At 41.7% G+C, this 27,314-nt stretch overlaps 1 protein-coding gene across 1 annotated transcript in view; it reads right to left on the reverse strand.

The window, feature by feature from the left end:
• PINX1 (PIN2 (TERF1) interacting telomerase inhibitor 1) overlaps positions 1 to 27,314 on the reverse strand; it is a gene marked incomplete at both ends in the record, with an annotated part of 63,813 nt that overhangs the window by 31,187 nt on the left and 5,312 nt on the right. Inside the window, 4 exons of the mRNA XM_081997983.1 lie at positions 17,556 to 17,632; positions 20,364 to 20,456; positions 24,083 to 24,161; positions 24,897 to 24,989. Coding sequence (XP_081854109.1) covers positions 17,556 to 17,632; positions 20,364 to 20,456; positions 24,083 to 24,161; positions 24,897 to 24,989 — 342 coding nt within the window. The remainder of the gene's footprint in view (positions 1 to 17,555; positions 17,633 to 20,363; positions 20,457 to 24,082; positions 24,162 to 24,896; positions 24,990 to 27,314) is intronic.

Raw genomic sequence — 27,314 nt, forward strand, 5'->3', positions numbered from 1 at the left:
GCTGGTATGATTTTCAAATGAGTAGCATGTCCCGCTTTCCCAAATGTTAGAGAAAAGTGAATAATATGCCCTCCTAAATAAGAACCAGCTACCAATTCAGAGATGCACGCTGGGGAAAAGGTGCCTATAAATTACTGGACATACAAAGCTACTACCTTAAGGCTTTCTGCTTGCATCTCCTACATAAAGGTATTTTTATTTCCAAAGGTTGATTAAGGAAAGTGATTCAGAGAGAGGGAGATCATTTGTCTATGGTAAAGTTAGGAAATGGCATTAGTTTACAGAATAATTTGTATACACGTGGTCCCTTCCAAGGTTTCTTGAGGTCCTATGCTGAACCATTTCAGCAGTACCAAATCTGCAAGATAGAAACTGTCACAAATGTAATGCCTTACCTAAGCATCCAAATGTAACGGAAAATAACATAAAGCTTTTATACATTTACAATATATACATATAATTCAAGAGCTTTGTACCCAGACCTCGAACCATTCCACATATTTATATTTAGTGGAAGCTTTAAATCTGGAGGCCAAAATCATCATATTCCGTGGAGGGAGGTGACCCTCAAATGCACAGGTCATACCTTAAGTGGGTTAAATGGCCCTTCACTGGTACTTTTTCCTCTTCCCCTGCTTCTTAGATGTTACATCACTATATTTAACCTCTCAGCTAGGATTAATCTCCCTCTACTTTAGGCATCTAGCTTAACTCTGAAAAAATTGGACAATATTGCCTTGACTCCATCATTATCAGCAAATCTCCACAGCAACAAGATATCCTGAAGGACAAAACAAGAAAGCTAAGTGGGTACCTCTTGCACGACACCCTGAAGATGATTGTGTGTCAGGGCCCTTAAGTGGTATTAAACCCCATGACTCTCTGTTGAGAGCAATCTCATGTTTTCTTTCAAGGACTTCAGACCCAGGAAGACAGAGAATTCTCCTACCAGCCTGACAATACAGGTTCCAGAAAAATTGGTTACTAATTAGGACAAAAGAATTTTGCAGCTTTCAGTTCGAAACTTTTAACCTTAAAAGAAAAGCTTCCTGGAAAAATGAATACAAAAAGTACTTTAGAGATGTCACAGCAAAATTTTAGTATTTGTTGCCTGACATCAGTGTGAGATAAATTTTTCCTAGTTACCAACCTTGTAAGCTTCCTCTGAGTGTGCTACCAGTTCCCAATGCTTCAGCCATCCTTGCTACGTTCCCATCCTTGCTCTTTAAAAGAAAATCACCTGTTTTTTTCAACTTTGCCCCACAGTGGTCTGGTCTCAGTGCTAGTCCAAGGGCTGACAGGTGAACGCTGGCAAATCTTGCTGTGGCAGCTGAACATGTCAGCAAACCCAGCTCTGCGCATCTCTTTGCTGAAGGTCACCGTCATCCCTATATAGAAAAATCAGCACTGAAGAACATCTGCCTGTAAATCACTCAAGCTAGTGCAAAACCACCTTGCCAACATGTTAAGCTAAGGAGCCACACTGTATACTAGTGGCTGAGGCATATGTATGCTGTTTTTCTTCAGATGACTGCAGCAGGGCAGGTTCCTGGGAACAGAAGCATCTTAAATTCCCATAAATTTACTCAAGCTCTTCTGTGTTCAGGTGAAGAGCATTTTGTTCCGCTAATACTCACAGGAAAGAAAGAAGCTTCAAGACTAAATGAACTTTAATTTAGATATCATCAAGCCTGTGGAGGTGCCAGACTTTGAGGTACAGAGGGCATCTGGGACCAGATAGGCTCTACAAACCATGCTGTGAGTTCTGCTATCCAGGGACAGCTCTGTGGGTTAAAGCAGAGGGGCAGCATCACCACTACACTGGAAGATTCCCAGAAAGCAAGCACAAGCCAGGACTGGGCATGAAGCCCTTTATTGTTATCAGTGTTTTTGTAAAGTCAGTTGCCAGGAGTGACAAACCTCTGTTTTCTAGTAGCAACTGTTAAAATCAGAACACCCAGACTTTTGTTGCTGTAGAGCAAGAGCTATAGCGATGGGCGTCTCTTGGAGACACCCATTTCCCTACGACAATGGAGGAAAAAGGAACAGGCCATATTTTGCGCCTTTGGATGCGATCCATTGCAGTTGCTACACGCAGCATTCCTTTGCCATTTGGTAACTGCGAAACACTAGGCTTATTAAAAAGAAAAAAACCCCAAACCTGCAGTGCTCTGCTTGGTAAGCACTGGTCACAGGAGGTCTGCTGTAATGAATGGATGTCAGAGAATCAGCAGCCCAAATGATACATTAAGTACTAGCTGTCAAAACAAGGGCTGCTACTTCACTTGACCAGAAGCAACCATTTATACAAACACTCCTGCAGGTAGATACTTCTCCATTTCTTGCTTGACCTCAACTTTCCAAGATTCACAAATCTGCAGGGTTACATACCTGCACCCTCAGTCGTGCAAGTAACATGGTGCTCTGGAGCACACTCCCTCCTCCCACCCAGATTTTATGTAAACAGCCTTGCTTTTGCAGGGATTTCAGAAAAGCCAGAGACAGTCACGCTTCACGAATCTCTGAAAGTTTAATTAAGTTACAATGTTCCTAAAACCACAATATAGCTTTTATAGGCACTAGGGCTGTAGAGTTCAAAAGGTAAACAGGTAAGCACATACAGCGCACTTCAAACAGCTCTTCTAGTTCTCCAGAAATGACCATCAGGAGAAACCGAGCATGTATGATATACGTTGCACTTAAACATTCTCACCATCTAAACATCTCAGTGCAGTTCATAAAGAACTACACGCTTAACACAAATCAGGCTAATACCACCTACACAGGGTATGTGACAACCCCAAATTTAGTGATTGTGAAATTGCGATGCAAAGAAGTAACTTGACCCAAGGCTGCATAGCATGTGAGTAGGACAGTGCTGAAAGCGAACCAGAGAGCCCTGACTACAGGCTTGCTGAGCCTCACCCAAGCCACATTCCTGGGATCCACTGCGGGGTGATGTCCTCTGTAGACAAATCACATGCTTAAATCCATCTTGGCATAAAAATGCCAAAAGGCTGGGAGAAAGGAGTTTAAAAGCAGTGATTAATAGAAGGCTTAACAAGGCATAAGTTAAAATAGGGACATTTTGCCTTCTAAATTCTCAGTGTGCAAGTTACAACAAAAAACTTCCTCTTCTAGTCGATTGCTGACGTGTAAGATTACACAATTTTCTCTCATCACCTCGAAGTTTGGCCCAGCATTCTCACTGCTTTTAAGATGAAATGGAAATGAATGCCTAAGCTTTCAGCGTTAGCACAGTCACAGATATTAAGAGGCTGAAATTAGGTCACTTTGGCCAACACTGAATCCCTCCCTGAAGAACACTCATTCTTCAGTTTAGGAGGAGAAACGTTTTTAGGTAGAAGTAAACTTGAGAACTGGATAACCCGACAGTCATGTGTTTCATTATATCACTGTCCCAGATTCAAGCTGAGTAGCACCAGAAGGTTTATATAAGCAGACTATTATGGTGGTCTTCATGCAACGATTCGACTTTTGAACTGATGCCATTACTGGACAGATTGAGAACATAGAAAAGGAAGATACTTAGAAAACTTAATAACCCACTGGGCTAAATGTGTTGTTTACTGATTAAGGACCTGATACTGGGACGAGCTGAGGCAGACAAGTAAATAAAGATTTGAAGCTCTAAGATAATTTGAGAATTGTTGGAGGAGAGACCTTTTGTTTGAATGTGACAGCAGTGGCATATAGTTAGTAGCCCCTGAAACGCCATGCATCAAAACAGAATTGAAGAAGTTGTCTTTGCTGCTTTCTATGACACTTCTCATACCAAATTCCATTGTGTCTTAATACATTAGTAGCTGCAGAGAAATTCTACATCTACTGCTATCCAGAGGACTTTATAGTTATTTTACTAAATAACAGCTAAACCTAGGAAGTGTTGCAGGCACGGTGGAATGTTTGGTAAAGGCTAAGGTGCTTTTTGAACACAGTTAAGAGTTAAAGGAGCAGATAAGAGGTGGGGAGGATCAACAAAAAGCTCCTGCTTAATTACTTACACTGTTCCCCTTTTTTTCCTAGAAATATATGAACTATATTCATATTAATAAGACATCAAACAAATATATACGCACAAAAGATACTTGGACTAACAAATAACTAAAAATGGCTGATTTTTTCCCTCATTTAAGATTTCTACTCCATTATGAAATACAGTGGTCTAACGAATAATAATAAAAAAGCACCTGCAAGCTTGCACTTGACTGCAACAAGACATTTGTAGTAATGCCTAGTTCTCTAACTGCAAGTTTTCACTGCAAAACATACAAGTTGACTATTTTAAACAAAAATAATTTTAGAAATTTTCCAAAGCAAATTTATCATATTTTCTGTGAACTATAAAGCATTTCCTAATTAGCATTACCTTTGACAAACTCACTGTACTACAGTAACTTTCTTCTACTCCCAAGCTTACAGATATTTCTTTGTAAAAAAAGTATTGAGAATAAATAATTTTCTTTCAAGTATTGAAGTACTGACTGACATGTAAATTCTTCAATATTCTGGAAAATAGGATTTTAGGGCAGACAATATTTTTGATCTTCTCTTCATTTGCTAAAAAACAACCTGTAACACACAGGTGACATAGGATCTAGTTAGCCTGAGCTGGGTTCGATTCTGCTGCTGTCAACAACATGTCCCAACAATCGGAAGAAATCAGCTCATGGTGACAACAGAGCAGATTTAAAATAAACCCCAGCAAAAGAGAAATAATAAGAAAGAACTAAACTGTCATAACTCTTCAACCCTGCAGATAGCCACACTTCTCACCCTCTGCCCACTCCGATATCTACAGTCAAATCATTCCTCGGAGCTTAAGGTTCAGTGTAAGGGCCATCCAACAAAGTATTAGCGCTTAACTTCAGCTGAGGTAAGTGTGGGCTGGTCACCAAAACGGCCCTGGGGATTCTGGATCCTGAGGGACATGAGCATTTTCTACCAGCAGGTTAAAACTCATCTATGCAGAACCTTCTGGAGGTCCATCGCAGAAAGTGCAACAAACTTCCACAGAAACTAATTATCACAGACAGCATCATCTTCTGCTCCGAAGCCAGAGCACACTTCAACTTGTCTTCACTAATACCCACTGGGTTTGTATTACTGAGAGTCTGCCAAATCAAAACATTCGAATGCACAACCAATTTCCCCCAAGGAGGGAAAGAACAAACTACGCACAACAGACAGACATCACATCCCTTAATCCAGTGCAGCCAAGAGTTCAGACACTGTTACATGCACGGAAACTTCAGAATCTGTACAATACAGCACCCAAACGCTTTCCAAATCAGCAAAACTCAGGTTTGTTTGAGCTCCCCTCTGTTCCCTTTTCTGTTGCTTACTTCAGCTGTTAGATCCTCACTTCCTCACTCCCTCCTGTCAACAACAGACAATCTTGCTTAGCAATCAAAGTTGGACAACATTCATCCTTAACACCAAATCTGAGGTCTTTCCTCCACAGTATTCTGTGATGGAGAACAGTAAGCCATCGTCAAGGTACTGCGAACTGACATACCATTTTACAGATGATACTAAAGCAAACAGAGCATGGAAGGTACCTACTATCCCACTGCATGATCACCATATCCATCATAGTCTTCCTCTTTTCTTAACTGAGGGATACATGCAGTTACTAGCAGATGGTCAAATTAGTGACATTAGTCAGCAGGTCACATTTGCCTATATATATGGCAACAACACAATCATTCAAAGAAAACACACTGGGATTGATGATAGTTTGCAGAGTGAGGCTGTAGATGTAGGGAAAACCACAGACACTGGATTTTGACCGTGTTTTACTGCTTTGAGAAAACTCAGATGAGCCCAAATTAACTTCAGATTGCTAAACTTTCAAATATATCAGGCAGCTGATGTGAGGTCAGAGAGAGGAAGGAGTACCTCATCCACTCTCAAGGTTACCCTGATAGGGAAGTTTACTATTAAGTCACACGCCAGCACGAGCTATTTCTCCTGATTGGAGGGGAAAAAAAGCAAATACTCACAGCTGAAGAAAGAACAATTCAGTAGAGAGGTTGAAATACTGGATTGGAAGTGGAAAATCTTGTTTCTTTGATTTTAAGCACTTTCTCAGGCTGAATCATTTATTTTGCTCCAACTTCTGGTTTGCTTAACACATCTGAACCAACTAGCAGTTTCATAATCAGTTTGACAAGCCAAAATCAGAAGACACCCTTGGAGAAAGGTTAGGCACCCTTTAATAACTAAAAGTCAGCAAAAGTAAGACTGTGCTATGAACATCCAATCCTTCTGCACGCTACTTGAGTGGATCCAGCAACCTTCCTAGAGGGTAATAAAATGTATTCTATTCCCTGATTTCTGAGAGCGAACACATGCTGCTGCTTTCCCTTCATTCCCACAGCAGTATTATTCCCACAAGGTACCAATCCCAAACGCCATCTCACACTACCCCTATTCCTTGTGCACAGAGGAATAAGCTCTCTCGTACAAAGGACCATCATCTTGGCCCTGTGCTACACCAGCAGAAGGAAAGAGCGCGCAGCACACTCTTGCACCAGGACACCAGGGAAAGCAGGGCAGGTAGCAGCCTGTGAGATCAACTTGTTGTCAAGAACTTGCCCACCTGGCTTTAAAATCAACAGGAAGCCACCTGCTTAGCTCACACTTCCATATACAAATCCTGTTATGATAGGATCAAAAATGTACTTTTCCTTGTTTTGAACTACTGCAGTGGAATTTTATTTTTTTTTTTAAGCAAGCTCTTTGATCAGACAAATATTTTTAAAAGGAAAAACAAAACAAAGCTATCCTATAAAAGCGCAAGCTTATGACAAGGGCCATTCGGGAGGAAGGGTTTACACATGACAAAAATAAGGTGAACTTTGTTCTCTAGTACCCAAGCCCATATTTTTAGGTACTGGCATGTTACTTTCTCACAGTATACACACAGTTAAAAAAAAAGAAAAAAAGGAAAAAAGAAAAAAGGCACAATTAGGATTTGTTTTCTGCACCCAGTGCACCCATTTAAGCAGCTATGCCAAATATCAGTTTTATGGTTCCTTACATGGTTACACTGATTTAACCCTATTTATACACCCCGCGTATAAGAGTGGTTCTGGATCACATTTTCATGCAGTTTTATTTACAGATGGACTTCCCACCTCCTTTTTTTTTTTAAACTCTCAGTAAAGAATCCCACAGGGGAACTATCTTTTCAGGATAAGGTGTTATACAGTATACAGATGCCAAAATTCAGCATACAGATGCCAAAAGCTAGTACTAACTGAATTGGTTAAGATGAAGTCTTTTACCAACACAGACCTGCGTCTTACTTCATATACTTTCCTCAATTATTTCATTAGACCCATTTATGGATGTCAGCTTTGTTCATGCAGTGCCTGAGGACAAGATACGACCCACAGAATAGTCTCAGTATAGTGAAATGACAAAAAGCTATCCGCCGCTCTGATGAGAGACTTAATCTTGATACAAAGCCATGACAATGACTTTTTTCTTCTCCTTCTTTAAACTTGAGGGTTTTTTCCTTGCAATCCAGAAAACAGAAGAACTACAATTGTAACAAAGTTCTCTTTGGGCTTTTCTTCTTGAAAGCGTTCGTAACCTAAAAACTCCCACAATGCAAAAAGCAAGGGCAGCAAAAATACACCTCCAAAAATGCAGTGCAGCTTTCACACAAAGTGTAGTTAAAAAATGACTAAGTTTTCTTGATATATGAATTTGTGGGTAAACCATTTATCAATGACCTGTTTACCTGTGCAGCAGAGTCCCTCAAGCCGAGGGCCATGTCATTCCCCTTTGACTGATTAATTAGCCAATCAAGGGATATTTTTCACTGTGAGGCATGATGGTTTATTCCAGCTAATGCATGGTCTCTAATGGTAACACATTAAAGCCAACTCGGCTCTTTAAGCCTATCGAAGTGACCAAAAGTGAAGGAGAGAAGATAAATCAACAGAGCTCCCCTCAGTTTTGTTTCTGTTCCTAACAACCCCCCCAAGGAACTAAAGCTAGAGGCAAGACTCTTCTCCAGTGAAGAGAGAAGAAAAAGCACCATTTCTTCCAGATCAGATGTCTCTTCCTCTCTCTGCTGGTATCTCAACAGCAGTAATTTATCCTCAGTTGATTAACAACGTGCTTATAGAATAGGCAACAAAACATCAATACTTTGCTCTTCCTCCTTTTATCAAAGGCACTACTAGGACACCATGCTGGGTAAAGTAATTTTTACTGGTGCTCCTGGAACAATCTTATCTGCATGGGGAAGTATTAAAAATATGGCCCAAATTAACACCTCGAGCCTAATTGTTTTTCTGACTTGCTTACAGTGTTACAAATTACCAGCTCAGAGCAACAGGATTTTAGATTCACTTCATGCTAGTCTCTGCTGCCAGAAGATTTGCTCTACCTGTACCACTTGTGTACACTGAAGATGCATTTAGCCCTTCAGTTGTATTGTCATGCTGTCCTCAGCGTGAGTTTGTCTCACCAACCTATCCTGGTTGCCCTGCAAGCATGGGAAAAGGCCTTGTACTGCTAATTGCTGGAGCAGTCTGGATTCAGGGCTTTTTTCCCCACTCCCTTTTTTTAGGAAATGATCCCTCTGGCTGCTAGAGTCCATGGTACACAGCAGAGCAAAACTCGAGAGGCCAAAGAAGTAATTGCAGTATTACAGATGTAGTAAAAAGCCCTTGCTAATGGTAATTTTAATACATTTCACTCAAATGTATTAAAAAGAAAAAAACCAAAACAGATAAATGCACAAACCTGATGATATCCTCTAATACCGATGCTGCAGAACACAGCGAGTTCCCATAGAAGTCAAGGGGAACTAAGCCACTGTAAGCTGAGTGTTACCATTCCCTAGATCACGCATCTAAAAATCTGTAGTGAGTAAGCCATGCTGGCCAAAACAGCAGTGAACTAGATGCTGACAGAAACCTTTCAAATTAAAAGCAGGTTCCACAAGGATACCAAATGCATGAAAGCACCATTATATTGCCTTGCAGGCTCTGCCACTAGATCACCAGCCTCTTCCCACTAGCCAATGTTAAAAAAGCAACAAAGCAGCTTTCAACCACAAGAACTGAATAGGTTGAGAGGGTTGAGCAGTAATCACATGCTTACAAGAACATAGCTTTTGCACCAAAACAGAATATATATGCAGAATATAACTTTTTGGATAGGATGCACCTCACTGTTAGTTGTCCCCTATGATCGGTGAGGAAAGAGGTGTATATCTCTAGGAAGGGTTCAGTTTCATGCATCTTTATCATCTTTGCAGACAGTGAACGTATCTGTTCGGGCACTTGTGTCTCACCACTATGAAGGGATTCTGGAGATGATGTCTAGATCTTCTACCAATAAAGTCGGGTGGGATTAAACCCCATCTTTCGTTACCGATGTTTTCATTTACCTTGATTCTTGGTAAAACATAACAATCAGTCTTCCCAATGACATACAACACATTACATACGTCTGTGCTGAAATGGTCAAGTCATATATAGGAATAAGCACTGTCCAGTTCTGAATTTTAACCCAAAATCTGACAAACTCTGTAGCCTGGGGATAATTATAATACCTAGGCATAAGATACTCAGTGCCTCTAAAAATGCAATTACTCTATCTGACAATAAATGTATAATAAAAGAAGGAAGAAATATGTTAAAGACACCATCTCAGTGTTTTCCTACTGTCTTCCTCTGGAACACGATAACAGCAATTACATCTTTACTCTGATTTCTTATGGAAGCAAAGTTTCCACATTCATTCTCCCCGGATATTTGTGTACATCACGCACTCCTTTCTCTGCAGCAACTTTTTAATCCAACCTAGCAGAAGCTTAGAGATTCAAAGGTATTAAGACTCTAAGATATTCCATGACAACAGGCAGCTGGACAGAGAAGGCCAACAGATCAGCATGCACATGGACGGGGATTCAGCATGAGCTCATCTCCTTTAGTCACACAGAACCCAAGCACAACACAACCACAGGAAACCAAGCTTCAGTACTGGAGCCGCTCACAGAGTGGCTTGTTGGGAGATGTTTCACTTAAACCAATTCATCTTTGCCCACTCCAACAGGTCTAAAATGGTGTCACTTACTAAGGAGCTGGGATTTCCCTTAGGAGACTCTTCCACTGCCCCGCTGACATCACTGCGAGGAAGCCTGCTGAAGAGTAAGCTTGTGTCTTCCTTTTTCTAATTGAAGTTCTCACCCCCAGTACCACTCTTGGCTTTTGCATACCCTGATTACTATCCCTTCCCTTCCTCTGTTCCTCCCTCCCCCCGACCCCCAGATATTTATAGGCAGAGAGGTCATCTTTTTCTGCCTCTTTTCTGAGACGACCGTATCCAGTTCCTCCACTCTCTCCTTCTAGGACATGCCCTCTAACCCTGTCGCCCATTTTACTAAATTCTTTTGGACTCCCTCCAGGTTTTTGATGTCCTTTTTCTGTTCTGCTTCTCAGTCCCAAACACCTCATGCTAGCTGCCTTCTTTAAAGCAGAACAATGAAAAATCAAAGTTAATTTTTAACTAATTTTTCTCTTCTGCAGTTTTTTGTTCACCAACAGTGCTGAAAAAAGGAACACAAAATTAGTTTATGCGCTACCTCTGCAACAGAGACTTTTGTTACAGGTAAAAAAGCCCAGACTAAACTTACAACTTGCTTAAAAGTCACAATTGTGAAACCCACAAACACCAATATCATGATGGGTATTTTGCAGAGAGAAAATTGAGGTGAAGGGAATTACATCAGTTTACCCACAGCTTCAGTGAGCCCATGGCAGAGCCAGACTTTAATGGATTTTCGGTTATGTCCCTTAAGATTAGCCAACATGCTTTTCTGATAAGTGCTGGGAAATCTAAGTCAGTTGAGGAAGTTCTGCAAAATGTGTCAGAAGACAATTTCCTGATTTAAAAAAAAAAAGTGAAAAACCAACAGGGTGGATAGTTACATTTCTAATGACTAACATGGAAGAAATCACCATGAACTCGAGACTTTCGGGCTACTTGGATTAGGTGGTTTAAGGGAACTTACGCAGGTTTACATCCAAGTTACAAAAATTCAGAGGAAGTAGATTACTCATCAAATGGCCTGAGACATGGAAGTGAGATACATGCAAAACATTCAGTTTTCTCTGCATCTGAAACAGAGTTATTACAAATGCGCCAGCAAATCAGAATTACTCCCCCAGCCCCCAAAACAAAATCAGTGCCAGAATCATGTTGTTCAGCAACCAAGTTGGAACTGTCTGTAACTCATTCCCAAATCCTCAGTCTCACTCAGGAGCATTTTCTCCAGTGATAAGGCTTCATCAGGAAACACAGCTGGATGGAGGAAGGAAATTCTGAGAAGCAAAAAAAAAAAAAATAGTGGGGGTTCCAGGAAGTTCAACCAGATAGGAACTAATGGAATTTGTTTTTCTGTCTCCCCAGCTCCCAGCGTTCCTAAGCAAGTGAGAAAATCAGAGGGAAAGTGGGGGCAAAAAAAGTTTGGCAGATCTTACCCTGCAAAACAGGTCCTCACTGCAGGTCTCCAGAGAGCATCATAATTACAATTCAATATTTTCGATCACTTACTCTCCCTGGGAAAAACTGCAGACGTTTTCAATTTAGGTCCATTCTGAATCCCAGCCATTGTTTTCTTCCCCCTGGTTTTTTTACTATTTTTTTGTTTTGTTTTGTTTTTAAACAAAAGTCCCTGTGTAGCTTATTAAAGAGGTTTTAGTTGGACACATGATTTATCAAAAATAATTAATAATAAAAAGTACCGTTATGTTTAACATTCAGGAAAATTAAACGTTGCAAGTGCCTATGATTACTAACACATATCCCCAAACCATCAAAACAATAGCTTAAACTAGTATCTCTGTCTTATTACTTCTAGAGAAACTCCTTTTGACCCTCAGGGGCAAACAGCATTTCCTTCCATATCCTTTGCAATTCCACTCTTTTGCAATCTTTACAATCCTCTAGCCAACTCCCTCTTCCTTTGATAAGGCAGATAATCCAAATTTCAACATCCCCATTTACTGCAGTAGTGTCAGTGCAAAACAAGAGAAAAGACCCATTAGCCAGATCAGTCCTAGGCTACTGAGACAGTTAAAAAGTGAGTCTGAGATCAGCTCTACAGTTAAGACAGCTCAGACTAAGCTAGCACAAAACATTTTCTGCCAAAGACTACTCCACAGATCAAGATCATAAAATGATTGCTAATGACTGTACTAGAAAAGATTGAACATGACTAATTGGAACAGTGTCTCTTTGACATATCTGATTTGTGGAGACACCATTTACCATAGCAGCAGTTCAGAGGTGACCTATTTTTGACAAGCACTTCAGAAGAGCCAGGATTATCTTGCTGGTCCAGGGACCATGTCACTTAGCCTTCAGCCCTTCCACTAGTTTCCATTGGACCACAAGCACAGATGGGAGTTTCCTGGGTTTTGCTTTTTCCCCCAGCTTTTCCTGATCTTTAAGAACAGTCTGGTATAATGCCAGCCAACCAGACAGACCTAGTACGACAGTGCTGATGAGCATCAGTTCTGGCCTGTACCAGCAATAGTGTGGCCAGCAGGAGTAGGGAAGTGATCGTGCTCCTGTACTCAGCACTGGTGAGGCTGCACCTTGAATCCTGTGTTCAGCTTTGGGCCCCTCATGACAAGAAGGACATTGAGGTGCTGGAGCGTGTCCAGAGAAGGGCAACGGAGCTGGGGAGGGGTCTGGAGCACAAGTCTGATGAGGAGCGGCTGAGGGAACTGGGGTTGTTTTGTCTGGGGAAGAAGAGTCTGAGGGGAGCCCTCATCGCTCTCTACAACTACCTGAAAGGGGGTTGTGGCGACGAGGGTGTTGGTCTCTTCTCTCAACCAACTAGCGATAGGACGAGAGGAAATGGCCTCAAGTTGCACCAGGGGAGGTTTAGATCTGATATTAGGAAAAATTTCTTCACCAAGAGAGTGGTCAGGCATTGGCACAGGCTGCCCAGGGAGGTGGTGGAGTCACCATCTCTGGAAGTATTAAAAAAATGTGTGGATGTGGCGCTTTGAGACATCATTTAGGGGGCGTGGTGGTGTTGGGTTAACGGTTGGACTTGATGATCTCAAGGGTCCTTTCCAACCTTAATGATTCTGTGATTCTGTAATGTAATGCCACTACCAGGTTCTACTGCACATTAAGCCATTTGCAGAAATAGAAAAGCTCAAAGCCCATGGGTACAACAGCTCTCAGGAATAAGAGAAGCTCCACAACTCAGATGAAAAACCTGGCCATAATGCCATCAATGGTATACGTGCTTAAACCTTTCCATAACTTCCACCGTGTTTCTGATGCCTACAGAATTGCAAATGGTCACACAACTGAGTCCATTTATACTACAAGCATTTTGTTACTGCTTCTTAAGTGATCTGTTTCATCTATCCACTGAATTTTGTGACAGGCTTAAAATGGAGGCTTTGAGGGAGATACTCAAAACTCAGTTGGACAAGGTCCTCAGCAACTTGCCGTAGCTGACCCTGCTTTGAGCAGGGCAGTTGATCTGGAGACCTCCAAAGGTCTCCTCCAATCTCAGTAATTCTGTGATTCTATGAAAAGCAGTTCCTGCATCTTTACATCAAGTTATATCCACGATGGTTCTCATCCTGGAAACAACTAGAAATATGGGAAACAGAACTATGCTGAATATCTTTGTCAAAAGATCAAGAGTGGAATGACAACTCTATTGCGAGTTGAGAATAGGTCATTCAGTCCAAACAAAATCTTGACTGAATGCTTCTCAAACCGTCCCTCTGAAAAAAGAGGAGGAACCTTATACCTCAGAAAGAGCCTTAAAAACAGGACTTCAAGCTACAGGATTAATACATAACAGGTACTTCCATATATCATCTCAGCTGTAATTACAGCTGGGAACCTTCAGACTAATTGATAGTAGGTCTTCCGGCACCTCAGTAAGTAAGGAAGCTGTACTCATCTACTTGGAACAGGGACAGCAGCACACAACGGTTACTTGCTGCAATTAAAAGGGACTGCAGCCTACCACAGCCTGAAGGCATACCCCAGGGCTCTGATGGACACCAGGAGTCTTCTTACATTATCTCTATACAGGAACAGATATGAACTACTCACTTCCAAGAGAATGACAGCACTTTTCTGCTCCTGGAGTGTGCGCTCTGCCACATCATGGAAATGCCCAGAGCCTAGGGATTTCAACACAGAATGCAAACACACACAGAGAACAGTACTCCAAATCCTCACAGGGCAGTGCCATTTTGTGCCACCTTAAGGACCAGGCTCTGGAACATGATGGAAAGGGATCATAAGAGTTCATGGGTGCAATGAAATGAAATTGCTCAGAGCTGGAGAGCCTGAGCAATGCATTTTTGTTCTGTGCAAACTCCACAGATGTCTGATCCATGAAGAAAAGGACAAGGAAGGAAAAAAAAAAAGCAATTATGCTGCCTCTGGCTTTCTCTCCCTGTAACTGCTCAGCAGCAGTCGGTAGCCAGAAGACGACAACGCAGCTCCAAATTACATTACCTCCTGCCTGTATTTGCATGTGGAAATCTGCGTGCTTCACAGGGAACAGTCTGCGACTTCTTGCCAGAATCTTACCTTTAGTGTTCAGTGAAGGGAAAATGGAAATCAGCCCAGCAGCCATCAGCCAACTCCTGCATCGGTCAAGGAATTAGCAAAAGCATGCACAAACTTACATACCCTTCACAAGCAGCCATAAATGCAGTGTCTATCAACAAAAGGTGGATGAGGAATTGGTTGATGCAAACTGGTTGCACCCAGGCAGCAGTGGTCCAGATGGAGACTGGTGACAAGAGGTGTCCCTCAGGGGTCCATACTGGGATCAGTGTTCTTTAATATCTTCATCAATGACACAGACAGTGGGATCAAGTGCACCCTCACTAAGTTTGCAGATGACACTAAGCTGAGTGGTGCAGCTGACACATCTGAGGGACAGGATGCCATCCAGAGGGACCTGGACAAGCTCAAGGAATGGGCCCATGTGAACCTCATGAGGTTCAACAAGGCCAAGTGCACGGTCCTGCATCTGAGTTGGGGCAACTCCAGGTATCAGCACAGGCTGGGGGATGAAGGGGTGGAGAGCAGCCCCACAGAGAAGGAGCAACCCCACAGGTCCTGGTGGGTGAAAAGCTGGACAGGAGCCGGCAATGTGCGCTCACAGCCCAGAAGCCAACCGTGTCCTGGGCTGCCCCCAAAGCCGCGTGGCCAGCAGGGCGAGGGAGGGGATTCTGCCCCTCTGCTCCGCGCTGGGGAGACCCCCCCCCCCGCAGGGCTGCGTCCAGCTCTGGAGCCCTCAGCACAGGAGAGACGTGGACCTGTTGGAGCGGGTTCAGGGGAGGTCACAAAAATCATCAGGGGGATGGAACACCTCTCCTACAAAGAAAGGCTGTGAGAATTATGGTTGTTCAGCCTGGAGCAGAGAAGGCTCCGGGGAGACTTATTGCGGCTGCCAGGGCTTGAAGGGGCTTATAAAAAAGATGGGGACAGGCTTTTTAGCAAGGCCTGTTGTGATAAGACAAGGGGTAACGGTTTTAAACTAAAAGAGGGCAGATTCAGACTAGATATGGGGAAGACATTTTCCATAATGAGGGTGGTGAACCCCTGGCCCAGGTTGCCCAGAGAGCTGGTCGATGCCCCATCCCTGGCAACATCCCAGGCCAGGCTGGACGGGGCTCTGAGCAACCTGCTCTGGTTGAAAATGTCCCTATTCACTGCAAGGTGGTGGGACTAGATGACCTTAAGTGTCCCTTCCAACCCAAAGTAATCTATGATTCTAAAAGAACAAATGCTCTGCAGAATTAAGTCCCCGAAGAAGCAACAGCACTGTCCAAACTTTTGTTTCAAAAGATGCAGGACACGCAGAAAAAACCAGACCAACTATTTGGGACAACTCATAGGTGGGCAAAATCTACTCCCTTAACCATAGCACTGTTGATGTGCATTAAATCCCAGTTTGTCTTGCTTCATATTGACCTGACAGCAAGGGACCAAAGAAGTCTATCCATGGCATATTTAGGTGATCAGAAGTGTTAATCAAGAGGGCTCTGATGGTGCAAGCTACAGCATTTGAGACCTCTAGCAGCTGTCACAGACTTGAAGTCCCCAAACGCTCATTTCAAGACAGTAATAAATTAAGATGGGTTCTGTTGTGGCTGATGGCCTCCTCCCAAGCTCTTACGTTTCAAGCCAAACCACGTGACTTGTAACAAAGGTTCATACTGTTTTTCACAGTGGCAGACAAGACAGGACAGTTCTTAATTTGTTTAAATTTCTTCTAACCTCCCAGTTTAATTAACTGTAACTGTATTTTTGCAGTTTAGAGAACAGTGCTCAGACAACAGACTTGACATTTTTCTGTCCTACCAATAACTTTAAAACCTACACCACATTCACTGAAATTGTAACACCATATGGGATAATGGCAAGACCAAATCCTTCAAATGGCTCAACTGCAGACACCCAGCTGAAGTAGTCGTTATTTTATAATTAGAGTTTTTCCAGTGAATAATCCCCAGTGGATCACTATTCATTCTTCACAAGCTCCCTTGTCATCCCACCTAGAATTTACACTGCTACGAACCTTATATTACTTTCACTGCTACCCAGGATCCCTTAGTACATTCTTCCCTCTATTCCTCTCCTCCCAAATTAACAGAACAGTTTTCAAGAGTACTGCAGAACGAGCAAAGTGTCAAACATATACAGGGTATTTCAGATACTTCCATCCAATTCCAGGCCCAATCTTTCCCTCTAACTACAAATGACTTCAGAGACCTCTGAACCAACAGGGCAATTCTTGCAATGTATTCATTTGTGCTTTCCAGAGGTTCTTTTCCAAAGAATTTTTCTGGACACATTAGTCATGTCGCAGTGTGAGTCCGTTATTTTATATACTGATATAGCAGGCCTACTCTCTGCAAGTGCAAAACGCTGAGGAATACATAAAGAAAATAAAATAAATCTTAGTACAAACCTTGATCTCATTATATAAAGTTGGAGATAAGTCTTCTCATTAAATGTTTATCAATGTTCAAGCCATCTTTGAATCCATTGTTCAAAGATGAGCAAGCCTTTGCAGATGGTCAGCTTTTCCCAAATCTTGTGAAAATAAGGGCTGTTTGCTGAGACTGGCCAGTTGCTGTTGAATGTCAAATTTTTTTTAATATATTTATAGAACTTTCAGATCAACCAAAATTTAAGTACTTTGCAGTGTATATCGCCAAACAAGTGTAAAATTAAAATAATGAAGATTCGTAACTAATTCCAAAGAAGTTACACCACAGTAATTCATAAAAACATGCATTAAATTCACTCTTAATGGTTCAGAGCACAGCTCTCCACCTGCAGCCTGCACATAGAAAGAACAGTAATTTCACAGGCAGAAGACCCTTTGCTTTTGATGAGCATGTGGTAATATCATTAGCAGAAAGACATTTAAATATGGTTTTGTCATAAGGGAAAATAGGCAAGGAAAGAAGAGAAAGGTGAAGCCTCTTGTTTACCTGTGTCTTCATACTCTTCTGTCGCCTCCCAAATATGCAGGACAGGTCATCTTCACTGCGTGAAGAAAGATCCTTACCTGAAAGGGTCAAGGGGAGGTAAAAAACCATTGAATTTTCACATCTGGTAATGACAGGCACATTTTGATGTCACAAACCGTGACCCACAGAGGTAGAGAAATTGGTTTTGGAGGTGAAAAAAAAATCAGGAGGAGAATGTTAGAGACACTAAATGAAGGCTGACCATGGCTCCCACACACAGGAGGAAATGTGTGTGCATAGACAGAAAGGCTGGTGAGGAGACAACCACAGCCTGCTGGTGGATGTCCACAGGGAAAAAAACCAGCTTGTTTTCCCCCACCTGATACTGCAATTGTCATAGCAAGATGAAGGAAGCAGCCTGCACTATGCTAAAGGGAAAGAAGAGTTGTAACCTCCAATACACAAGAAAAGTTCAAGGAGAAGCTGCATACCTTGGGATTCTCACAAGAATTTCCCATCTCTGACAGAGTTAGGGAGTTATAGCTCCTTCATACAATGAAAAAAAAAAAAAATCTATCTTTACTCAGTGGGGGCTTTTCTTTGATTCATGAAATTGCTTCTGAAAAGCAAAACCTCCATCTCTGCAACGTACTGGATTATTCCGACTTAAAACAATTTCATGGGTGAAGCAAAGATTTCTCTGAGTTCCAGTAGGACTGTTATTCCCACCTGACTGTTGTGTGGCTAGCTGACTATCAAACACAGAGCAGGGAGGGGGAAGCAAAAGGATGCGATGTGATATTCTGAGATACCAGCAAAAGTTTAGCTGATTCTCCAGTGCAGAAGCCTCTGAGTTGTCCACAGCTTGCCTCAGAAAATTCTTTTTTAAAAAGTCAGCAAAAGTTAAAGAAACAAAATTAGTCCACATAGTCCAAGTGATAGCACTCAGGAGTCTGCTGGGGTCTTATCTTAATCCACCCGATTGTCTGATTTCAAAATCACTGACCTCAAAATTAAACTAAATACTTATAATGGACAAAAAAAAAAAGTGACTATTCCACTTGTTTCTTCTTCTCAGGATCCTTTCCTGCCCACAGAAGGTAAGCAGACACATCAACCTAGAGGAGAAAGTGCTACCCAGTTTTCTGGTGTCTCACAGCGCAGCTTCTGTACGTCCTTTCCCAAGCAAGATGGATGAAACTGCTGGCTCCTTCCAGCTTTATCTTGGCCAAGGCTTGGAACATGAGACTTAATATTCCTGCTGCTCCTCCTCTCACCCTACACTTTCTTTCCATGCCTTCGCCCCCTGCAAATGTATCCTCCTCCTCTTTTTGCATTCTCTAATAGAAAACCAACTCAGCTGAAAGTTCAAATCTTTTGCAGCATCACAGTGGAACAGCTACTAGAAAAGCAATTGAAATCAGTGTCTTAATCTCATACTGGTGTGTATTTCCCAGATCCAAGTGTGGCTGCTAAGGCTATATGTGGTGCCTATGTTCCTCCAGCAGCGAGGCTACAAAAAAGCACCAGAAACGGAAGCTGCATTTTCTATCGTTGCTGCTCCTTCTCCCGCTTTTGTGTCAGCTCGTCTTGTTTAGTCTAAAAGGAAGCAGGATTGGACTTGAACAACAAGGGCCACAACAACATTAGCCTTTCTCAAATAACTTTTCCTCTTTCCCTGAAAAAGGACAATTTCCCTGTTTTAGACCACAGAGAGTACAATCAAACAGGGGCTTACCTTATAGAAACACTGCAGCCAAACAAATAAGGGACATTGTTAGTATGAAAGCCTTGCTCCGTATTTTGCATGTTCAAAAGACACTTCTTTTTTCTCTATATTTAGCAAAAGGTTAAATCCAAATCAAAACAAATCCTCTTTGCTACTACCTCAAACAGGCCATGGCCTCTGTACTTGCAAGCCCTGAACCAATTTAATTGTTTAGTGTCAGAAAGCGGCAGGGTCATGTTGACAAGTTTGACTTCTAGGCTGAATTATTTAATCAGAAAACCTGAACCCCAATATCAGAATTTGGCCTCCATTCAGATGTCAATTACTTCTGTTTTAGCAGAAAGTTATCAGAAAACACTACACAGAGCTTTAACTACAAAAAATTAGCCATTTATGAAAACCAATCCTATCCATACACTGAAATACATATATACACACACACCATGTACACATGGGTCTGTGAAAGGGGAATGCAACCAACAGAGAAATAGAGCACGGGATTGAACAGTGGTCAAGAGCTAAAACCAGGGATGGCTGAAATAATGTCATCACTCGAAGAAAGAAAGAAATTATTAAACTCCAGGAGTTCTTGATACAGTTTTTGTGGCCACCAACCACTGTCCTCATTTATCCAATAAAGCATCTGATAGATGTAAGAGGGCTTTCCTCTTCCTGCATTCAGGTTTAATCTGATCACTGATCTTATCCACATGATCTCTTAGCAGGGGTTATTGGAGACTGCAGAGGATAGTGCGGTGCAGATGCCCAAGCAACTCTGTTACCACCTTTGCCTCCCCCTCCCATCCCCTGCCCATGCACAGATCACTCAGAATATTCACTGCTCCTTCATTCAGCTGATGGTTCCTTCAGACAGAAATTGTTTTATTCAACAATATCAGCCTAAAGCCATCCAAAATTCTCCAAAATAAAGAGGAACAGCATATTATAGCTTTATGTAAGTTGCTGCAGGGGGTATTTCTTAACCAAGACTTTACTTGCCAAATTTAGACCCCAGAAGGCAACAGATCACCTTGACACATGCGCTTTGTTTTTTTTTCTAATCTTGGCTAGAGCTTATAAAACAACAAAACTCCTCTTACCTTTTGCAAATTTCATATAATGGACACGTTTCTTGGAAGATTTGGATTTTTCTTCAAGACTGAATGTCTTCTTCTGATTACTTACTGAAGACTCTAAAAAAAAAAAAAAACCCCAAAACAAACAGGTTCGAACCCTATTAGAGGTATTCTAACCACCTAATTCAAACATCAGTGTATTTAACTTTCTCTCTCAAAACCAAGTCTCAACAACATACCACAATATATTACTGAAGGAAGCATGCTAACTTTTGTCCGAGACATGTTTAGTGCTTGATTTTTTTTGCCACATCCCCTTCCTTTCCCATTTCCAAACTAATTTAATTTATAAAGGCAGATACAGGTACTCCAGGTCAAAGGGAAAGTTTAATTCAACACCATTTCTACAGTAAGAAAAGAATAACAGGTCAGGGTTTATTGTGCTGTTTGTTACAAAATATCTCCAGTGCCAGAGTCTGAGAAAGATGTAAGAAATAGTACCAAATAAAATACTGAACCTGACTAGGCAGAAAGAAAAAGGGGGGGGTGGCGGGAATCACACAAACAGGCTTTCCACTTCTAATGCTACACAAGGTACATCTGTGTAAGGAAATTAAACGGTGGCACAGAGCTTTTCTGTCCCTGAGGTCAGCTAGAAAAAATTGCCACATCCATATTATTTAATTTTCCTAGCTTCCAGAAAAGGGGCTGCATCTAAACTGTCCACTGGGAATGGTCTCCGGGGTTGGCTAAGTCCCAAACTCACTCAGGAACTGTTGGGGAGAATGTTAGATTGCATAGGTCAAAACGATGTGAAGTCTTAACTATGTAACAGTAAAGATACCAAGCTCCTGTGTCGTGGCAAGCTATTTTATTGGTACAGACATACTCTCTGCATCCACAGAGACTACGAATTTACAAGAAATTCTCAGAAGAAGGTAACCCGCTGTCCGGTTAATAACTACTTTATTAGTCCTGTCCTGAAAAGAAATAGGCACCACAGGATTCTCCGCTCTGTAACTCCAGAAAAGGCTACTCTGGTGAGATGGCTTTTTTCCTCCCAGTGGCAACTGGGACAGGTAGGGAAATCAACCCATACCCTGACGGCCAAGCTGAGTCACCTTTTTGATATGATCCCACCCCTGAAAGCTCTGCAGACCAAGCTTTTCTGACATTGGAATTAAAGCACTTTACTGTAGGTAACGACACTTGATGATAGAGTCATTGACCTAAAAATGAAATCCACAGCCTGCAGTGGGAGAGCTGACTACCAGAAAGCAGTCTGAGATCTACTCCTCCATTTACACACTAAGCCCTAGTAAGAAGAGGAAGGACTACCAAACACAGTTTTAGACAGAGTTTGCAGTCAACTCGAAAATCCTCAATAAAAAGGGTCTATGGGGAAAGTAAGCATCAGAACTAAAATAGCCCGACCAGAGATGAGGCACTTTGAGTCTGCTCTCCGACCCACTTGTACGGAAGAGAATATTACACAGCAAAGGATTTCCACAGGGCTTCCTCCTCCACTTTATTCTTACAGCGAAAGGGGCAGCAGCACCGCCTTGTGCCTTCAAGGAGGAATTTCACTACGGAAACGTGCTGGCACTTGCAATGGACAGGCAGGTACATCCCTGTGCCTGGTAAATCCTCTGACAAACTGAGCAAGCACTGCAGGAATATGAATGTGGTTTTGAAAGCAATTTAGTCATAGTAATAAAGCCAAGTGTCATTTCTATAGCAAATCTGATACAGATGAATATTCCAAAGCACATTACAGAGACGGCCAGTGTGTTGTTGCCCCATTTTACAAATGGGAAAGGAACAAAGTCATCATCACTTAGTATCTCAGGTAAACAGCCAGGAATCAAAACTCCTCACTAGGTGCTCAGCTAGAAAAAAAAAAAAAAGAAAAAAGCTAAAACTATACATCAAGGGTATTTGAATGTTGGCATACTAACCACCACGGGGCCCTTCCTTCCCGATCTCTAATTGCAATCCAACTCTGGCAACTACACCAGTTATTTAAGAACAATGAAGTTTTTCAGCTGACTTTTAATGCAATTTGAAACTGGATGATGGCCAATAATGTAACATTTGATCCTGTAGCACAGCTGCAGGCAGAGTTATCTGGATGAGTTTTGCCAGCTTAAACAATTGCCAAAAAAACAAGTTTCAGGGCAATGTTTCCAGTCTGCAAATTACAAAACGTGATTCTGACCAGGAATTTTCAACATGCACCCGAATTTGTCCTCAGTGATTGAAAACTCTTGTCCCAGCTCCTAAAAAGACCACATAAAAATAACTGAATAAAACTGGGAGAAATATGGTTTTCAGGGGCCACTTTGCATACGTACAGATGATCCAGGGAATACTGCACAGATTTAGGAACAAGACAGCCTTGCTCAATGAACCTGCCTCTCTGCTGACTCATTGTGTCCTTGGGCAAGTCATTTCAGCTCTCTGCTCATCAGGTTGCAGGTTTCCCACCAGTTACACCTAACTGATCTTCCCATGGCTCAAGTTGGAACTTGGGTAGGATTTAGTTATAAAGGTAGAAAGGAACTTTTGGAATTTCCCTACGATATGCTATTCTACCTCTTGAGGACTTTAACTACAGCACCTAGCACTGTGTGGCCTCAAACCATGATTAGGGCTCCAGTGCACAAGGATAACTTACACAGAATTAAAAAAAACTCTATCAGATTCAGAATTTTAATCCTAGTTCTCCAAGATTAGAAACCAAGATCTTTCTTGCTAACTGATTTTCCTCCTCTTTCTATCTCTCCCCTCCTAGAAAACCTTCTGTGCTCAAATGTTAAGAATGAATGAATGAACAGTTGCTAAATTCACTAAGCTGGCAATTCTGCCACTTAGCAGCATGTGGACAGGCTGCTGTGTCCAAAAAGAAGCCCTTGGTTTAACAACACTCCACAGAGAGTTGTTTAGATATATAATTGGAGTTTAAACTCGAGTCTAACTAAAGGAGAGATGGTAAAACATTTGATGTGTAGAGTTCTTTCTGTAAGCTCACGCCCACCAGTTGTGCGTAACTTCGTTTTTACAAACCAAGGTCAAATTGTACAAAGCTTTTCAAAATTAAAAGACTTTATAAATAGCCCTCTTGAGAGAGTTGTGTAATTTCCCCACTTGTGTGCTCTACCTCAGAGCTGCAAAAATCACATTATACCACACTCAAAACAGAGATGCATAACTCTGAGTCAAAAGCTAAGAAGCAGCTCTCTGAGGACAGGAAAAGTAGGTATTTAAGAAACCACCAGAGCATGGAAGCTAGGTGTGACAGCTCATTAGTAAAAGGAAGGCAAACACGCTGCAATGGTGAGTGTGTTGTGAGCCTTCATACTGGCTCTGGTTGCTTTATAAAGAAAAAAGTGCTGCTATAGTACATCCCAGCAAAAGGTCCCCCAGGTTGTGGCCCTGGATAAAATGAACGAGTTCAGAATTTTATGTTTGCTTTCCCCAGCAAAAAGCCTTTAATAGAGGCCTGACTGAGAGCAAAACTGATCCACTGAGACCTACATATCCAAGCAGACAAGCTTGAGCATGGTCATGGATGGCAACACATTCTTCAGCTCCCACTGACTTTGGGGGAGAAGGGGAAGTTGTCAACCTCAGCAGGAAGACTATTAGCAGCCCAAAGGATTGGGCCTCAGCTAGCCTTTTAAGACAAAGAATGGAAACTCTGCTAAGCTTCCAGCATCTGACTGAGCAAAGCATGAACCTACCTGTTTCACCCTGTCCATGGCAATCATTCAGTTCAGCCAGAAGCTGGTTGAAGTCATCCTGATGAGCAATCCAGTTGTCCTGTAGATATCACCCACATGAATACAAGGTAAAAGTCTTCAGAACTAACAGAAGCTTTGTTAAAACATATATTAAGACTCTGCAGTCTAAGTCACTTAATTGTATATACTCAATCCTTGTTGGTGGGAGGGACCCTCAGGAACTCCACAGGTAGCAACGCTAAGAACAGCTCGCTACAGACACTCCAAAGTGCAGAAATGATTAGGGTAGCTTTTGTGAGTCCTTAAACAATACTGAGCTGCTGCTGGCTCTGCATGTCCCCTGTCTGCGCAAGATGTTTTCAAAAGTAAGCAGGAAATACTAGTGTGATTTTTTCCAAAAACAAAATTACTTAAGATGTGATTATGAGACAAGCTCCTTTAGGACCATGTTCTGCTCTGCCTATGTATCTGAACTACAGTCAGAAAGGTGACAGCATCAGGAAAAGCGACAGAAGGCATGAAGCTACACAGGCCAGAAGACACAGAGAAAGCAAGTATTTCAGTGATTTGCTTGGAAGCAAAAAAATCTCTGAACAGCCTGCTCCCAGAATTCACTAACTTTTCCAAGCAGGTACTTACTCCCTAAAACACCCAACAAAACAGAACTAAACTCCAGGTCAAGAGTTTCTGCAGAGACGTTTGCGTAGGTACATGCTGCCACCAGATCTGACAACAGATTTCACTAACGTCCCATTACAAAGACTGTGCTTTAGCGGGAATGGAAGCCATTTCCTTACCTGGGTCTAGCGCTCACCTCGTAATTGATGGTTGCTCCTAACCCCAGCATGTTGTTTTTCACCTGAACCTTGATATGTTCTGTATTTCCTTGTTCCTGAGCCCCAAGACCCTAAGGAGGATTTAAGAGTAAAAATATGAGGGTTTTACAGTGGTGACTAAGCATCTAGAGCTTTTGTACTATAAGATAGTTTGCAATGAAATACAGCAAGAAATCACAACTATTTATTTGCTTGCCTGTAACTGAATTCATTCACAGGCATTAGTACACACAAGATACTAAGTTTTTTTAATTTACTACTTAAGCCTCCAGCGAAGTATTATAAACACTAAAATAGCAACAACATTAAGTAGTTAGGTGATTAATCAGGAAGCCACCTGACATTCCTAGGCAAGTCCAAAGTGTTTACAATTTTAAAACAAGACACTACATAAAAAGAACATGCCTCTCACAAAAAATACCTCCGTCATTGGGAAGGCAGCTGTAACGGCTGTAAGACAGATACCACATAGAATGTACAATACAGAACGAAGTTATATAGGGGGGAAGCAGGAGGGGAAGGGTCAGATGGAGCTAGCAGGACATTAAGAACTTCTTCCATCTCATTCACACTAATACGCTGATGAAGATATTAGAGCAAACAAATGCTGGGTTTGTCTATCCTAAAAACCACTTATCATTCAAATCTGGGAAGCAACCTTTAGGCCCAGTATTACCTGCCTTAATTGTATGATCAGAGGGGAAAAAAAAAAAAAAAGACAGAGCATTTGGTTTAAAACTTTAGTCCTGGTATATACCTGCTTTTTCACTAATCTGTCATCAGTAACAAATCACCAGCTAAGTGTATGGCTGTAATAAACACATATGTGGTGGAATAAGGGAGGGAAGCCCTATGGACAGATCCTGGCCATATTTACTATTCGAAGTGATGAGGCATATTTGAAAAAGGCTGTTGCTACTGTAAATCCCATAGAGTTTATTTGGTCAGGGGTGGAAAATGTACCTTGAAACTTCTGCTAATCAAAAAGTATGTAAGTAAGCAAGAACTATGGACGTAAAAACTATTCTATGACTCTATAGGCAGGACACTTGGCTATACATCCTGCCGTGACCCAATTCCAATACAACTAGTAACAGGACTAGTGTAAGCAGCTTAATTTCACTGCACAGATGGGCTTTTGCCCATTAATTTGATCAAGCTAAGGTTCCATTTGTCTGAAGTTGTAGTGGAATGGAGAGATGAATCCTTCTCATGCAACTGTAACTGTTGTAAAGGAAGATCTGGTAGCTCACGTAGGAAACTTATTGTTGTGAAGAAGATGGGAGGAGTGACAGACAGAAAACAACATGAGGCCTTCCTTTCACACCGTGGAACAAACAGTGTTCGTAACAGCAAAGGCGTTATCTGTGGTCAGAGAAGCTGCTGCCTAAAACACAATCGGAACACTTAACAGCATTTTTTCTACTCTGGTTTACGTATCTATTTTAATCTTACACACATAAATCACCTATGCATACAATTTACATAAAAAGACAGTACTCAAGCTTCATACTCTTAACAGTCTGGTCTAAAGCCTAGTGAAACCCATGCCAGTTCCTTAACTTCAGCAGTTGTTTAATCAAGTACCACTGCTTGTTCATGAAATGAGAGGCAGTTAGAAACCAGATTTATATGTACTAAGACAACTGAGGCAACAGTAGGCTACATGGAGAAATCCAAAAGTAGGCTTATTTTTCTAAGTTTTAATACAGTCACAGAATTCAGAATGATCCTAATTTTATTCCTTTCAAAAAAAGGCTGTGAGAGAAAATCTAGGAGAAGAATTAAATAGATACTGTGGGAGTTTTGCCTGCATTCATTTCATTAAACATGCTGACATGCAGGCCCAAATCTCAGCTTTGCTGAGGCACCTTTGTGGAAGTTAAACTTCTTTAAGGTGCAACTGAGAAGTCCACAGCTGTCTGCACTGACCTAGACATTATTCTTAGCACCAGAAACCAGTCACCTTACCCCACAGGTACAGGCTGGAAGTTGGAAGGAATACAGCTCACATAATGCTGCATTTTGGCCATTCAAGGCACAGATCAGAAGGAACCTCTAAAAACAGGTAAAAGATTAAAGCAGGTCCTGAAGCTGCTCTAAACAGTAACAAAAGCCAGAGAGAGAACTGAGGGCATAAAGGCAACTTGAAGCCTTTAACCACCACCTGATTTAAGGTGCCAACTCCTGCTCTTACCTGGGGACATGACCTTGTCAAAGAGAGGGAAGAAAAACTGGAAAGCAGGATAGGCACAAGCAACCAATTACCTTTGTAACAAACTGTAGAAATCTGACATTGCTCAAATTCTCTGCGCACTTAAAAGAATAAATCAATAGAAAGAACATGGCTGTTTAAAATACTGAAATCAAGAGTCCCTGGAAGTCACCCACCTTTC

Source organism: Phaethon aethereus, assembly GCF_964289735.1.
Source record: "Phaethon aethereus genome assembly, chromosome: 3".
Lineage (NCBI taxonomy): Eukaryota > Metazoa > Chordata > Aves > Phaethontiformes > Phaethontidae > Phaethon > Phaethon aethereus.